At 39.1% G+C, this 14,462-nt stretch overlaps 3 protein-coding genes across 3 annotated transcripts; 2 read left to right on the top strand and 1 right to left on the bottom strand.

Annotated features, from left to right (window-relative positions):
- Positions 1 to 416: 416 nt before the first annotated feature.
- LOC125478968 (zinc finger BED domain-containing protein DAYSLEEPER-like) lies at positions 417 to 3,273 on the top strand (the record flags this gene model as incomplete). Its single annotated transcript, XM_048587895.1, is given in 5 exon segments — positions 417 to 567; positions 830 to 1,051; positions 1,195 to 2,054; positions 2,141 to 2,233; positions 2,235 to 3,273. Coding segments are annotated over 5 exon segments (2,151 nt in total), but the record flags the coding sequence as incomplete, so codon positions are not given.
- A 953-nt stretch (positions 3,274 to 4,226) lies between these two features.
- LOC103929935 (translation initiation factor eIF-2B subunit delta) lies at positions 4,227 to 8,047 on the bottom strand. Its single transcript, XM_009339201.3, has 7 exons — positions 7,525 to 8,047; positions 7,204 to 7,338; positions 6,413 to 6,780; positions 5,174 to 5,918; positions 4,958 to 5,054; positions 4,826 to 4,880; positions 4,227 to 4,674 (listed from the first exon to the last, which is right to left on the bottom strand). The coding sequence occupies exons 1-7, from the start codon at positions 8,000 to 8,002 to the stop codon at positions 4,615 to 4,617; spliced, it is 1,938 nt and encodes a 645-aa protein (XP_009337476.2). The 5' UTR covers positions 8,003 to 8,047; the 3' UTR covers positions 4,227 to 4,614.
- Positions 8,048 to 11,074: 3,027 nt separating this feature from the next.
- On the top strand, positions 11,075 to 11,828 carry LOC103929926 (oleosin G). Its single transcript, XM_009339192.3, has one exon. The coding sequence runs from the start codon at positions 11,138 to 11,140 to the stop codon at positions 11,654 to 11,656; it is 519 nt and encodes a 172-aa protein (XP_009337467.1). The 5' UTR covers positions 11,075 to 11,137; the 3' UTR covers positions 11,657 to 11,828.
- The last annotated feature ends 2,634 nt before the right edge of the window (positions 11,829 to 14,462 follow it).

The raw sequence follows: 14,462 nt of genomic DNA, 5'->3' as shown, positions 1-14,462 counted from the left end.
GCCATAGATATATATAGCTTGGGCCTGGCCGCCTGGGGCTCAACAATTCCATATAATTCACTCAAAAGTTAGCCGCCGCAAGCCCACCGCAACCAAGCAGCCGAGCCCTCATCTCTCTCTCTCTACCGAGTCTGTGAGCGAGTGAGAGTGAGCGTTTACTTTTGGAAGCCGTCGAAGATGTTGAGATTTTAGATCTACGGCTCGGGCGTCGCTCGCGGCTCTGCAACTCCACAATCTTCGCTGTCTCTCTCTCCTCGCTCGGCTGCGATCCGGCTCACTCTTGGCGCCGTTCCGCTTCCAACTTCCATCTCCCTCCATTTTTTTCCCTCTCTCCTCAGTTCTGTCTCTCTCATCTTCTCTTCGATTCAACCTGCTGACCGATTCGCTCTTTTAACTCAGAGCCAGGTGACTGACCGAGTCACCGAGTGAGGGACTGTTTGGGCAGCTGCCCTACATCCAAAAGCCCAAAACTTTATCAATTTGTTGAATTTCAGGTTTGTTGGGCAGCTGCAAAAGCAGCATATCAATTGAACTGGGCTGCAAACAGCGGTTTCAAAACCTTCAAAGGTACTTTCCCAAATCGCCAAATTTCGGGTTTTGCTGCTAAAGTCTCTCTTTCTGTATGTTGGATTGAGTTTCTGAGCTGAATTTCAAAAAAGTTCAAATTGAATTCATAATTTTTTGTTAAATTTTGTCGTTGGATTGCGATGCCATGAGTTCATGAGCTGATTGCTGAAAGCACTTGCCCGATCAGATGAAAGTTTACGTTTTTCCTTTTGTTTTTCGATTCGAGATCAAAAGTGGTTTTGATTTGTTCTTGGTGGATTAGAGGTGGAACCCAAACCAATGATGGACATGGCGATGATTCCAATCGTTGATCCGGTGGATAACGGTTTGGTCTCCTCGGACCGGGGAAATTGTACCCCTTCAACCAAACCCAGAAAGAAGACTATGACATCGGTTTATCTCAAGTTTTTCGAGACGGCTTCTGACGGAAAAAGCCGCCGGTGCAAGTTTTGTGGACAAAGCTATTCCATTGCAACTGCCACTGGTAAACTTCTTTGTCCCCTCAATGTAGTTGCTTTCGTTCTTGTTCTTGATGTGCAATTGCGGTATTGTACTATATGTTTGTGAATAGCTTATGCTACGGTTAAGGTTTCGGTTGTGGTGATTCATTTTTCCTTGTCGTTGAAGGTAATCTGGGAAGGCACCTAAGTAATCGCCATCCTGGTTATGATAAGTCCGGCGATGTTGTCACCAGTCCTGCACCACAACCCGCCACTGTAAACCGGAAACCTCAACTTCAATCTCAATCAAAAGCATCCCAAATGGATTACAACCATATAAATTGGTTGCTTGTTAAGTGGCTCATCTTAGCTTCTTTGCCTCCGGCAACATTGGAAGAGAAGTGGCTGGCAGACTCGTACAAATTTTTAAATCCATCCGCACAACTATGGTCAAGCGAGGAGTACAAAAGAACATTTTATGAAGTTTTCCAGAGTATGCAGGAAGTAGTAAGATCGTCGCTGGAACATGTTTCTTCGAAGGTCTCTATCGCGCTTGAATTCTGGACCTCCTATGAGGAACTTTGTTATATGAGCGTCACATGTCATTGGATCGACGAGAATTGGTCTTTCCAAAAGATAATGCTCGATATCTGTCACATACCTTACCCGTGTGGTGGTGCCGAGATCTATCACTCCCTAGTGAAGGTTCTTAGGTCCTACAATATTGAGAATAGAGTCCTATCATGCACCTATGATAGCAGTCAGAGTGCAATGCATGCTTACCTGGATGGTCAGAAAGTAGGGCCATTCTGTTACATCCCCTGCTCTGCTCATATTTTGAACTTGATCATAAATGATGGACTGAGAACTACAAAGCCGGTGATCGCAAAGATTCGAGAGTTTGCAATGGGGTTAAACGCGTCTGCAGAGATGGCAGAGGATTTTGCGGAATTCACAGCAGCTTACCAGGAACTTTGTTGGAAAATGCCGCTTGATACATCAACGCGGTGGAGTGGCAATTATCAGATGCTAGATATTGTGTGCAAGGTATGATATGAGGATGTTACATTGCTCTCTCTCTCTCTCTACACTTCCATTGCGGATTAAGTGACCGCGATGTATTTTTTATGCAGGCTTCGAATTCCATGGATGCTGTTATCAGGAAGTATGAGACACTAGACAGTAGGATGCTGCTGAGCTCTGCAGAGAAGAATGCAGTCAGGTCATGTGCATCGATATCTCGAACCATTCTACAAAACCACAAACAACATGTGCACAGACAAGCTGCTCACTGTCGGGCTGGCTCTCTTCTTTATGGATCACATTTCCGAAACAATTGCTGCTTGCAGAGATTCTCATCTTTACCCAGAATCGTTAAGAAATGCCGCAAAAGAAATGGCCGAAAAGGTTAGAGGTTACAATAACCAGGTCTGCAACATAATCATATACATGACAGCGATTCTTGATCCTCGAATTAAAGGAGAGCTATTTCCCGAAAGCCTCAACTCAGATAATTTTCTTGACGAAGTGAGAGCTCATTTCATCAGAAACTATTCGACCAGCCATTTCCCATCCATGGCTGGCGGATATAGTGCTCAAGAAATGGAAGAGGGATGCAATGTCTCGTTCGCAGAGGAAATTGCACGAAAGAAACGAAGGGCAAGCATGAGCAGCGCAACGGATGAGCTCACTCAATATCTGTCGGATCCTCCAGCTCCACTAGCAACAGATGTTCTGGAGTGGTGGAAAGTCAATAGTATGCGCTATCCACGGCTTTCTCTGATGGCTCGGGATTTCTTAGCCGTGCAGGCGGTTTCAGTGGCACCGGAAGAACTGTTCTGTGGCGAAGGCGATGAAATTCACAAGCAACGATTCTGTATGCCGCACGACAGCGCACAAACTCTCCTTTGCATAAGGTCATGGCTACATAGTGGGATGAAATTGAAGTACAAATCAAGTGAAATAGATTTTGAGCGGTTGATGGAATTGGCAACAAGTGCTGCTGCAGCTGATAATAGTACTCATGGCTCTGAGAGGAAACAGAAACATTGACAGGAACACATGACAACACGTGATTGGCTTGGAATGCCGTTAACTTGGCCATGGCAACTACAAATCCCACTTAAAGAAGGGGAAAATTGGCATCTTTAGGCATTTGAAATGCTTTGTTGTATGTTAGGCCTCAATTTCGTGTACAATTCAAAATTATGGTACATACTAAATGTAGTCCGATGATTTGAAAGAGTAAAAATTTGTTTTATTTCTACTTATACGAACAATTTTGCCCTCAATTTTTCCTCCATTACTGGTATAAAGTCATGCATTCGTATCGGTTTGCAATGTTCATGCATACATCAGCGTACTGTTGGCACAAGGCCGAGCTTTAGGGCGGGCAGTGGTTGGCCCACCTCTTGTCCTTGCTTTGTCAATATTGTTGCCTTTGTCTGCTGTGTGTCAACGGATGGACATACACTTAGTTTGGGTACTTAAGAAATTAATTTGTTTAGACCACTAAGTCCTTTGTTGTAATTTTGTATGAGATATATGTGACATTTGCTTAAGATAAACAGCACAAATGGGAGGGTACCAAATTTACCAACAATTAATTCTTTTGAAAGAAATTATGGTAATTATTTATATATAGGCCTTCTAACAAGAGGGATCCTCATTTAAAAAAAAATGAGGATATTCTTTTGACCGTTGAATTGGTTTTAATGAAATTGTGTGGTTGAGATTAAATCACAGACCACGCAATTTCATTAAAGTCAAATCTAACAGTCAAGGGGATATCCCCATTTTTTTAGAAAAATGAGGATCCTTCTTGTTAAAGGATTCCTATACACACACATATCCCCAAACCTAAGTAATATTATAAGGATGTCCTGAGGAAAAATAGCTCGATGCAAGAATGACGAAAAGCTTTACACCTCTTACTCTTATTACGTTTTCAATATGAAAATAAAATTTACAATGAAAGGCCGTCTTATTCAAAATCCCAATTCAATTATGAAATCCCTTCTCTCCCACTTCACAGCTGAGGATGCACACTCTTATAAAGATAGAGGCACTTTCACACTTCTTAACCAGAAACGGCTGGGGAGAGGAAAGGATATCCTCCAATTTTTTGTAATATCTAAAAAAGAAAGTAAGAGTTGAAGTTCCACCGTGAAACCATTGACAAGACATGTGTGGTAGTATACCTTGCCATACAAGTTACTCTCAATACAGCAAGGAAATTTTCATTAATTAAATTATCCCAAAATCAGGGTAAAAAGAAAATAACATATTCCCAAAAACATTTACATATAAAATTTGTAGACAAAAATGAAGAATTACATGATACGAGAAAGCAAAACCCCCAAAACTATCAGGAGAGGCTACAAAATGCACTCTTCACTGGGTTGTATTTACCAACAAAACTTCATACCCTGCTGTTACCATCATGTCTTTAACATTTGCTTACCATTAACGTTTCGATTCGCAAAATCTCCCAATCAAATGTTCAAAAAATCGAGTTTTATTCTCTCGCGCTGGCAAGACAATCCTGCCATAGGACATGTGAATACTTTGTTCATACACCGTCGTCAGTCTACTTCGGAGTTCCCTATCACCACAAGTGCTCTCTCCCATATTCGCGGACAATGACGGGCACGCTTGTGGGTGGAATCTACAGTAACACCAAAAAACAATATGATGAAGACTGATCGTCAAGAAAACTCTTACGGATCCTTAACAAGAAAAGAAAGGAGAGATTACAAAAGGAATAATAACTGAGTTTCTTGTTTCACGTTTCAAGTAGGAGCGTAAAAATGACTTACCATGCCGTAATCTGTGACAATCATAGATATATAATCTGACGGAGTAGCATCATACCTGTTGCACATCCAGAAGCGTATTAAGAATCATTCCAACTAATGTTGTTTTGTATGGTGAACAATATGAAAACTTACATTAAATTCAGAAGTTGCAGATTTTCCTTGTTCGCCCAATTATCTAGATAGTTTACATCCGTTCTTCCAGAAATCTTCGCAATAGCATTTGGATCACCTGCAAGGATTATGACAATGCTACTTAATCACTTTCAGGGAAAAAGAAAATGAAGTTAAGCAAATAAAAGAAACAAGATCAATACAAAAGCTCAGGGCCACGTATGAGAACCAACGTACCTAGTTCGTTAGAGCAAATTGAATCAAGCTGTACCCTTTCGTGAAACTTATAAGCTTCACAGCAGATCAAGACTGGAACACAAAATGCATGAGCAACCATAGCAACACATGCAGTTCCCACTCTCGAATATACAGTTCCATTAGATAATACTGAGGCGGCTCCCAAAAACACTCGTGTTACTTCGTGCATGATATAAGACACAGCATTTATATGAGTATATGTACAACTAAGGCCCTTTGCGACCAGCCTACGAAGTAAGGCTTGGCCTTCAAGCTTTGGACGCGAGTCTACTACCACAACACGAAACTTTTTTCCAAGTTCATGGGCATATAGCAAGATCATCTCAACGACACATGATGATCCGTATGTGAGAAGAACATCTCCGTCCCTAACCTTTGTAGAAGCATGCCCGACTATCACCTTATCAGCAAGTATTATCTTTTCATTTATAAAACGGTCAATTTCTGAACAAAGTGTAGATTTTGCATCAGACTCTGAAAGATTTAAGGCGAGCTTGGCAATACGACTCTTCAGAAACCTTACTGCATTTCCCATGCTGATCGAAAGTGGCCTGCATTCAGTGAAAAATGAGACATAACTACTGAGTTTTGCAGTTAAATCTCTAACAAGAACTTTATTTGGCGGTGTTGAGTAGTCTCTAATGGCTTCTTGAAATGCTTGGAGCATTGCAACACAACGAGCATTACCCCCCGATACTTCTCCAGCCAAATACTTCAGTCCAACCTGACAAATGTCCATAATTGCATCTACGTTATTAGCCATGCAGATGATAATGTATAATGATACATTCATCCACTCCTTTTAGTTTTGAAACATTCAGATAAATGTTATCAAATGTTCACTAGTAGAAAGATCTTTACCCTTGAAACGAGATAAATACTGGAACTCTTTCAAATGCATCTAGGACTGTCTAGATGTGCTCATACTTGTACAAAATGCCTTGAAAAAAGTGTGTGCACAGAGGCAACATGTAAATGAAAAAAACATACAATGAAAGCTTTGTGACGCGTTTTATTTCTTAACAAAAGTTTGACAACAAAATTTATTCAAAACGTACGTGGTAGCTTACTTCTGTTGACCTTATTAGGAAAAGTTTCATTTAATCATAAATTGAAAAGTCACAGTTTGAATGACTAATTTGATTTTTTGCAACAAAAGCCTGACTGCATAAGCACAAACGATGAGCCAACAATAACTAGTTTCCTAAAAGGAAATACCTTATAAATGGCAGGATGCATTGGATCAAGTTGGAAAAATTTTGATTCAAGATCAGGAAGCTGAGTTCCTCGCTCATATTGAGGCAAATGCCGGAACAATTCAACTCTGTTTTTAGCTTCTGTTTGATGGACCACTGCACGCCTTTTTGCCTTCTCCACTCGACTCTTATCATCAAACTGCATACGTGGAGGAGGAACATCTTTCTTCCTTTCCTTATCTGGTGGTCGATCACCCCCCTTTCTTTCAGAAGCAGCCACCGAAGGTGCAACTTGAGAAGTATCCTTCTTTTGCACAGCCTGCTTCGCAGGCTTAGCTGCCTTACCAGTAGCGCCACCTCCAGTTACAGCAGCAGGTTTTTTCCCCTCACCTGTATTTTTACAAGGTTGGGGAACCATAAGAACAGTTAATACATGGGTATTGAGGGGAGCTCCAAACATACAAATAAACCAAATTGAAAGAGGTAAAGAAACAGATCAGTATTTCGTACTAAATACACAATTAGACTCGATTTTACTTAATCTTTGTTAAAATGTAAAACTTATAAATGATGTTTACAACATGTCTGTATGCAATTAACAAGTAATTCAGTCGCTCCTTTGAGAAGTCGTCAATTGAAATTGAGCAATCATTACACGTCAAACTGAGTGCGAGCCACAGTACAAATTACGGCATGTTTAGATTCACAAAACTCCTTTGTAAGTGACTTGATTTTTCTTCTAGAACACATTAATCAGGCAATAGCAGCTACACAACCAAAATACTGCGGGATTAAAAAGGATCACTTTCAAACCTCTAGCAGCGGCTTTTGCAGCGCGTTGAGCCTCTTGCAAGGCACGCCTTTCCGCTTTTGTGGTCTTGGCTGTCAAAGGTTTTGAATTTGCCGGAAGTTTTTTCTGCGATTCCGCAACCGCCTCTCCACTCTTTTCTGCACAGAATTGCAAGCTTTAACTAATTAGCACAAACACTATAACCAACCTAAACTTTGCATTTGCAATACTTAACTAATTAACGAAAATATCAGCAAATTATTACACAATGCACTCGTACAAATAATTTCAAATTGGCCCCAATGCCATAACTTCAATTCAATTTCTCAAAGCAATTAAATTACCAGGAACTTCAGCAGCCGTCTTCAATGCTGCGGATTCGAATCCTACGCCGGGCAAGCTCGAAGCCATCTTTCCGGAGCCGCTCCGCCGATACCAACGGGCCGAGGACTCATCGGAGAACTCGAGTCCATCCCCAACGCGACTCGAAGGCGAGGCTGACACCGGCGAGGTCCCTAACAACGACTCCGAGGGATTATAGCTGCCCACCGGCACGTCGCCGGATTCCGTGCGCCGCAACGCCGAATCCGGTACCGGCACGGCAGCCGTACGGATCACGACTGTGTCGGAAAGGTGACGCCACGGGGGGATCATGACGGGAGAGAGTGAGTTGCTGGCCGGAGATTCGGAGAGAGGAGAAGGGACTGTGATTGCCGGGCCGGACTGGGTCCGACACGGTGGGGCTTCGGCGACGGGGGTGAAGAACCCGACTTGGCGGACCTTGGGGTCGATCACGGTACGGGAGACGCGACGCGCGTCCATGGAGCGTGAGAGAAAGTCTCTAGGGTACGGATTTTGGCGGTGGAGGGAGAAGGAGGTGGCTGTTAAATTGTTAACGGTGAAGGCGGAGGAGGATTGGATGCCGTGGAGAGTTTTTCTAACGTGGACTCCGGTTTCGTATTGGTCAAGTTTTAAAGCTTTGTTATTTTGACCAGTTGCTGATTAATAACTTGTGAAATTTTAGTCTTCAAACCTTTTTTAATACCAGTGATATTATTATTTTAATTTATTATTCGTTCTATTCTTATTCAAATTTTATGACTCGTCGAGAAAAACAAGCTCTTTTTCATGTGGATGATAATTTTGAAGTTTTGAATCCATATAAAAAAATGACACTAAACATAATTGTGAATATTTTTGCAAATATATTTTTTGTCTCAAAAAAGAGTTTTTTTTAAAAAAAAACTTAAACAAAAAACTCCGGATATTGTTCATTTTAACGAAAAATCACATTTTTATACTAAAAATTTAATCATGTTACTATTTACTTTACCTTTTATTTTGTACTTATGGTTAAAACTCAAAGTTTTCAAACATTTTTCATTAGTTTTTTTTTTTTTTTTTAACGTTTTGAATCCGCATAAAAACAAGCTCTTTTGAAGACAAAAAATATTTGCATAATTGTGTTCTCTTTTGAACACAATTTTCATTAAGCGACACTAATTATATTCGCATGAAAAATGGCACTATAAACATAATAATACTTTTCATTAAATGACACTAATTATATTCGCATAAAAAATGGCACTACAAACATAATAATGAAGAAAAAGGACACTGAAATATTTAAATAAAGTTACAAACATAATCAGTATTAGTGGTACCCAAAAGTACTTAACAGCTCACATGCAATTATTTGCAAATTCTTGACCAATTAGGATAAATGCATTTTTAGGTATATCTACAATGTGGTTACCTTTAATTATTTATTTATGGATCCTTTTTTAGTCACTCATCACTTACCAATCCATAACAAGATAATATCCTTGTCTTCTACTACTACCTTTGATTTGATCTGATCTAATCTTCTGCTACCTGCTAAACACCATGGGACCAACAAATTAATTGGTGTTAACATATGGAAGACTTTGCGTGCAACTCCATGTTATATAACAGTATTTTAAGTCAATTATATACTGTCATGTGATTAAATTAAAACGCATGAAAATAACAGTATGTGATTAACTTATAAGAATGTTAGAATTGCGTTTAAGCGTCTCGGTGTGGATAGGTTTCTCTTGTTAAGATGTATCATGTATGAACAATAAATCATCTATCACATTCTCTCTATTTGTCCCCATCTCCAACAAGAAAAAAGAAGAAAAAAATCTCATGAATTAATTGTCTGGGACAAGATGAACCACTACATGCGGTCTTTACATATTTTGATGGTGAAATAAAACAAAAATTGCAGAGTTTCTGAGGATGTGCTAATCATAGTGAGCTTTCTGGGCTGCAGCTACACTTGCAGCATTTGCAGTTTCTCGTAAAAACTGCAACTCCACCAGGAAGCAAGTGTGCTCTGCTGTCAATCCTCCAAGCATCATATAAAGAGAAAACTGAACTTTTTGTTGCTCACATTGTTTGAACTTGTATAGTGTTCTAGTAGTTTAAACGAAAAGGCAGCGGAGATTTACATGCTCGATCAATGCTGCCATTGCTTGTTTGTAGTCTGAGAACCAGAGAGGAAGGTTCTTGTGGGAGATATGAAGCAGTGTGGTTTGGTGAAGCAGCAGCTAGAGGCGGCCAAGAAAATGATAGCTGAAATGTAGAGGAATATGGAATATTCCGGCGCGAGTGACGTGACGGGGAGGTGGTTGGTGGTGGGAGAAGAAGTTTCTAGGTTTCCCAAGGTGAAATGTGTATTAGAGATGAAATAGTTGAGAAGAAGCTGAAAGGTGTGAAAAATGTTGACTTGCAAGTATTGAAGATGAAGAGTAGGAACAAAGAGCTTGAGCTAGAAAATAGGGAATTGGCAGTCAAATCGGTTTGTGCACAAACCAGAATCACTACTTTGTCTAGCATGAATCAGGTACATGATTCTTTGTTTAATTAGTTTATACAATAACTGCAAACATTAGTGAAGAAAACTTAAACTTCACCCCACCCCCACCCCACTTTTACTCAAATATTGATTTATCTATTTTTTTTGTATATTTGTTTAATCTATGTTAAGTCTGTTAATCGATGATATACAATATTTTTGGCCTATTTTCACTTTACTATCGAAATTTGTTTTGTTTCATTTTTGTAAACATAATTAATTAAAGATTAACGAAAAAAATTAACGGATAGAATAACAAATGTAGAGAAAAGTAGTATGATTGAAAATTAACGTAAGCGAGACGAGAAAAAAACTTTAGGTACGTAAAGTAGGAAATTGGGAAATTTAAAGGTAGGAAAATGAGAATTACTGCTATCTGAAAAGCATGCCATAATAAAGGGCATTTTGAAAAATAAGCTTCATCCGTTCACCAGATGCCATCTGTCCATCTAATATTCACCAAAAAGATTTGGATCAACTAGATTTCATCAGCCATCCAACTGTCACAAATCCATGATATATATATATATATATGTGTATGTGATGATGATGAACTAGTAATTAGTGTGATTAAAATTGGGAGGTAGATTGTTTATCCTTCCGTTTAGGTACACTTCTCATTCATTCTTATTTTGTACGGTCACGGTAAAATCATATCAACATTGTATATTAATTTTTTTATAAAGATAATAAGATAAAAAATAATAAAAATATAAAATATTGACGTAACTTAATCATAATTACACAAATAGAAGAAGATGAAAAAGATAACCAAAGGGCAGACAATCTGCCTCCTTAAAATTGATCTAGCTTTCTACAGTTTACCTACACCACGTAGAAATGGAGTCCTCCACGGAATTCCATGAGCTTTGTAACTAAAGAAAAGGTCAAGTAATCTCACACACACCACACTCATCTAGCTCTCACGAAAACTTGTTCCGCCCTCCACGTGTTCCCATGCATGTCCCCATACTCAAAGCCTCCCCACACCTGTCCCCCTCCACCCACTTTAACAACTCCCCCACTTCTCACTCTCTCTCTCTCTCTCTCTCTCTCTCTCTCTCGGAGCATCCATGGCTGACCGTCACCAAAACCCAACACAAACCCAACAGCAGCAGCAGCCGCAGAGAGCTCGGAGACCCAGCCCTAACACCCCCACAAATTCCTCAATATTCCTACGTAAACTCCAAGGCCATGCACCCAACTCCACCCAGCTCGTCGGCTTTCTCACCCTCCTCGTCTCCGGCGCTATTCTCCTCCTCCTCACTGGTCTTACCGTCACCGCTACCGTCCTCGGCCTAATCATCTTCACCCCTATCATCATCATCTCCAGTCCCATATGGGTTCCCCTCGGCGCTGTCCTCGTCCTCACGGCCGGCTTCTTCGTGTCCATGTGCGGGTTTGGCGCCGCGGCCGTGGCTGGTTTGTCTTGGATGTATAGGTATTTCAAGGGGATGCACCCGCCCGGTTCGGACCGGGTTGACTACGCCAGGAGCCGGATTTACGATACGGCGAGCCATGTCAAGGATTATGCTAGAGAGTACGGCGGGTATTTGCACAGTAAGGTCAAGGATGCAGCTCCCGGTGCTTAAACCAAAGATCAAGCTAGAGGATTTGGGTTTTTCTCACCGGTCCGGTTTATTGTTGAATGTTGAGCCTGCAGATATGTTGGGCCGGTTTTTTTTTTCTCCTTTACTTTTCATGTCTCTGATATTTGGTTTGTTTGCTTTTTTCTTTTTTTAGTTTAAAAAATTTTATTTTTCATTTTGTGCTCTGATTTTAAAGGCTTCATCTAGTACATGGTTTTTTTTTTGTCAAATCTAGTACATGGTTTGGGCTTTGGCTCTTCGTTTTGGTTATGGTTTTTGGTGGTGGAAAGGAATCTACTTTTGCATGGACCCAAAAATATTCGACCTTTTCTTACCTTTTTTCCCCTTTTGATTTAATGGAATTCATGAATTGTTTTTTTTTTTTTTGGTAACAAAAAGATCAGGGGAGGGCAGCTATCCCGTCCCTAGAGCATACCACAGTTTTCTTTGAGGACTTACAGGACTAGAGTTTAAACAGTTCTCTTTAAGGGGCCTTAGCTCTTTTAGATTTTTACATTCTACTTGAATTGGAAATGTGGAACAACAGAATAGAACAAAATAAGCAACCTTATAGGAAAACACTTTAAATTTAATACTTAATCTAGAAACAAATCCTGCAATAAATTAACTTGGTAAAATGGGGAAGTCCAATTTTTCTTCTGACATTGAAAATAAAATATTTAATAGTTAGGAGAATTAAATATAACAGTTAAAAAATGCACTTAGTATTACGTGGCATTGAAGCTAGGTTTGGCACATTGGTCGTGTTTGTTATGTTTGTGTAATTTTCATATCATATCCGTTATTTAAATGGGTTACCAAATAAATCTAATAACGACCTTATTCATTAACCAGTCATGTCATTTCTTGCAGGTTAATGGGTTATGTAAGAAATTGTTATACCTAATGGTTAGATTTGGTAAACGATATTATTATATAGTAAACGATATTATTATCGGATTTATAACCGATGATTTTTATCGGGTTTTTAACCGGTGATAATAAATACCCGATATCCGATATGTTAACGGGTTACCCAATAATGGTCAAATTAGATACAAAAAAATCCGATATGTTAACGGGTTATCCAATAATATTAATGTTTTCATATCGATTCGCGTCGATTCATGTCGGGTTCCGGGTCGTAAAAAATTGTTAGCCTTAATTGAAGCCATACCCTGGAAAGTCATGAAAGAAAAATTTCATAGTTATTGTAGATTGAGGTTTTTTTTTTTTTATCGCATATTTCCGTTGAACTATGGTATAATAAATTGTCGGAACTTACTCCGAATTGACCTTACGAGTCAAACCCAAGGAACTGGTCAATGTATACTTGCTTCCTATCTTTTCTCATCAAGTACCAAAAATCAAAGTCAAAGAGAGAACCAATTATCAGCATGTCGCGGGTGTCGTACCAAGCATTCCATTTGAACAAAGGAAACTAATTCCATTTGAACAAAAAAAAATTAATGAAAAGACCTTGAAAACTTTGAATTTTAATTAAAATGACAAAAAGATGTGCTAAGTGAATAGTACTGTGAGTGATTTTTTAGAGTAAAAATATCATTTTCGTTAAAAATGAACAGTACCAGAAATGTTTTGTTAAAACTTCCTTTAAACAATCGAGAACATGACTTTATTTTCTTCTACAAATAACATGCATGTAATTCAATATTCAAAGAAACCATTTTTTTCTTTGGAGATGTCGGCAGACCAAAGTCATTTTTTACACACATAATTAAAGAATAATTCATTAAGTTTTGAAAGTATTCATCAAATTTATCAAGGTTGACTTCAAATGATAAGTTTGTAAGAATCATGTATGTGATTTATATACAACCTTTGGGCAACTGGTGGAGCCAGTCTTTTGTGTCTGTGTGTTCGGAGTACTTTGTAGGGCTAAAACTTAGGTCATTTTATGCCTCTCTATCTTTTCGCGTGACATTTCACGTGAGAAGAGATATCACGTGAGGAAGAAATAGGTATGTAATGTGCCACTAGCAAATTGTGAGGAGAAATAGCCATATGTGAAGAGAAACAGGCATATTGTGAAGAGAAACAAGCATAGAGTATACGTAGGAGAGAATTTGTCACGTTACGTTGCACATGAAAAAAGAGATAGGAGTACACGATATTTCACGTGAGAAGGAGATATCACATGGGGAAGAAATAGGCACGTAACGTGCCACGTACAAATTGTGAACAAACATAGGCATAGAAATTACGTAGGAGAGAATCAGTCACGTAATGTTGCATGTGAAAAAAGATATAGAAGTACACCGATATTTCACGTGAGAAGAGATATCATGTCAGGAAGAAGTAGGCATTTAACGTGCCATGTGCAAATTGGGAAGAAAAATAGGTATAGCGATTATGTAGGAGAGAATTTTATCTTGTAACGTTGCACAAGAAAAAATAAATAGGAGTATGCACAAAAACATTAAGGGTATTATGTGGTGAGAAGATACACAGGCTCTCAATTTGTAGGTAACTTGGTTTATATGGATTCTTTGTTCGTTTCAAAGGTCGGATTTGCGTATGTTGTTTGCGTATAGGTTTTGGTAAAGGATTCTTGAGGGTATATATATGTTCCCCCTTGACATCACATTAGAGATTAGAGATGATCTTTTGACCTCTTCTAATGAATGATTATTTGTTGAATTAAATAATGTAGAATTAGAATATTGCACACTTAATTTTTTTAAAAAAAAGGAATTTGTAACATCAGTATTTCCTACTTGCCATCATCTTTTAAAAAGATAATATATTCTGAGAGAGATTGAGACGCCATATGTGCACCATTAGTGGA

The sequence above is a fragment of a genome, unplaced genomic scaffold, assembly GCF_019419815.1.
Source record: "Pyrus x bretschneideri cultivar Hongxiangsu unplaced genomic scaffold, Pyrus_bretschneideri_v1 Contig27, whole genome shotgun sequence".
NCBI lineage: Eukaryota > Viridiplantae > Streptophyta > Magnoliopsida > Rosales > Rosaceae > Pyrus > Pyrus x bretschneideri.
The sequence above is the reverse complement of the archived record's forward strand: the minus strand, read 5'-3'. Positions and strand labels throughout refer to the sequence as shown.

Excerpts from the sequence above, each read along its gene's own strand:
- LOC103929935 (XM_009339201.3), bottom strand. The coding sequence starts at position 8,002 with ATGGACGCGCGTCGCGTCTCCCGTACCGTGATCGACCCCAAGGTCCGC. Across the intron at positions 7,339-7,524 it reads GACGGCTGCTGAAGTTCCTG|AAAAGAGTGGAGAGGCGGTT; the intron begins GTAATTTAATTG and ends AATTCTGTGCAG. Across the intron at positions 4,881-4,957 it reads CTGCAACTTCTGAATTTAAT|GTATGATGCTACTCCGTCAG; the intron begins GTAAGTTTTCAT and ends GATGTGCAACAG.
- LOC103929926 (XM_009339192.3), top strand. The coding sequence starts at position 11,138 with ATGGCTGACCGTCACCAAAACCCAACACAAACCCAACAGCAGCAGCAG.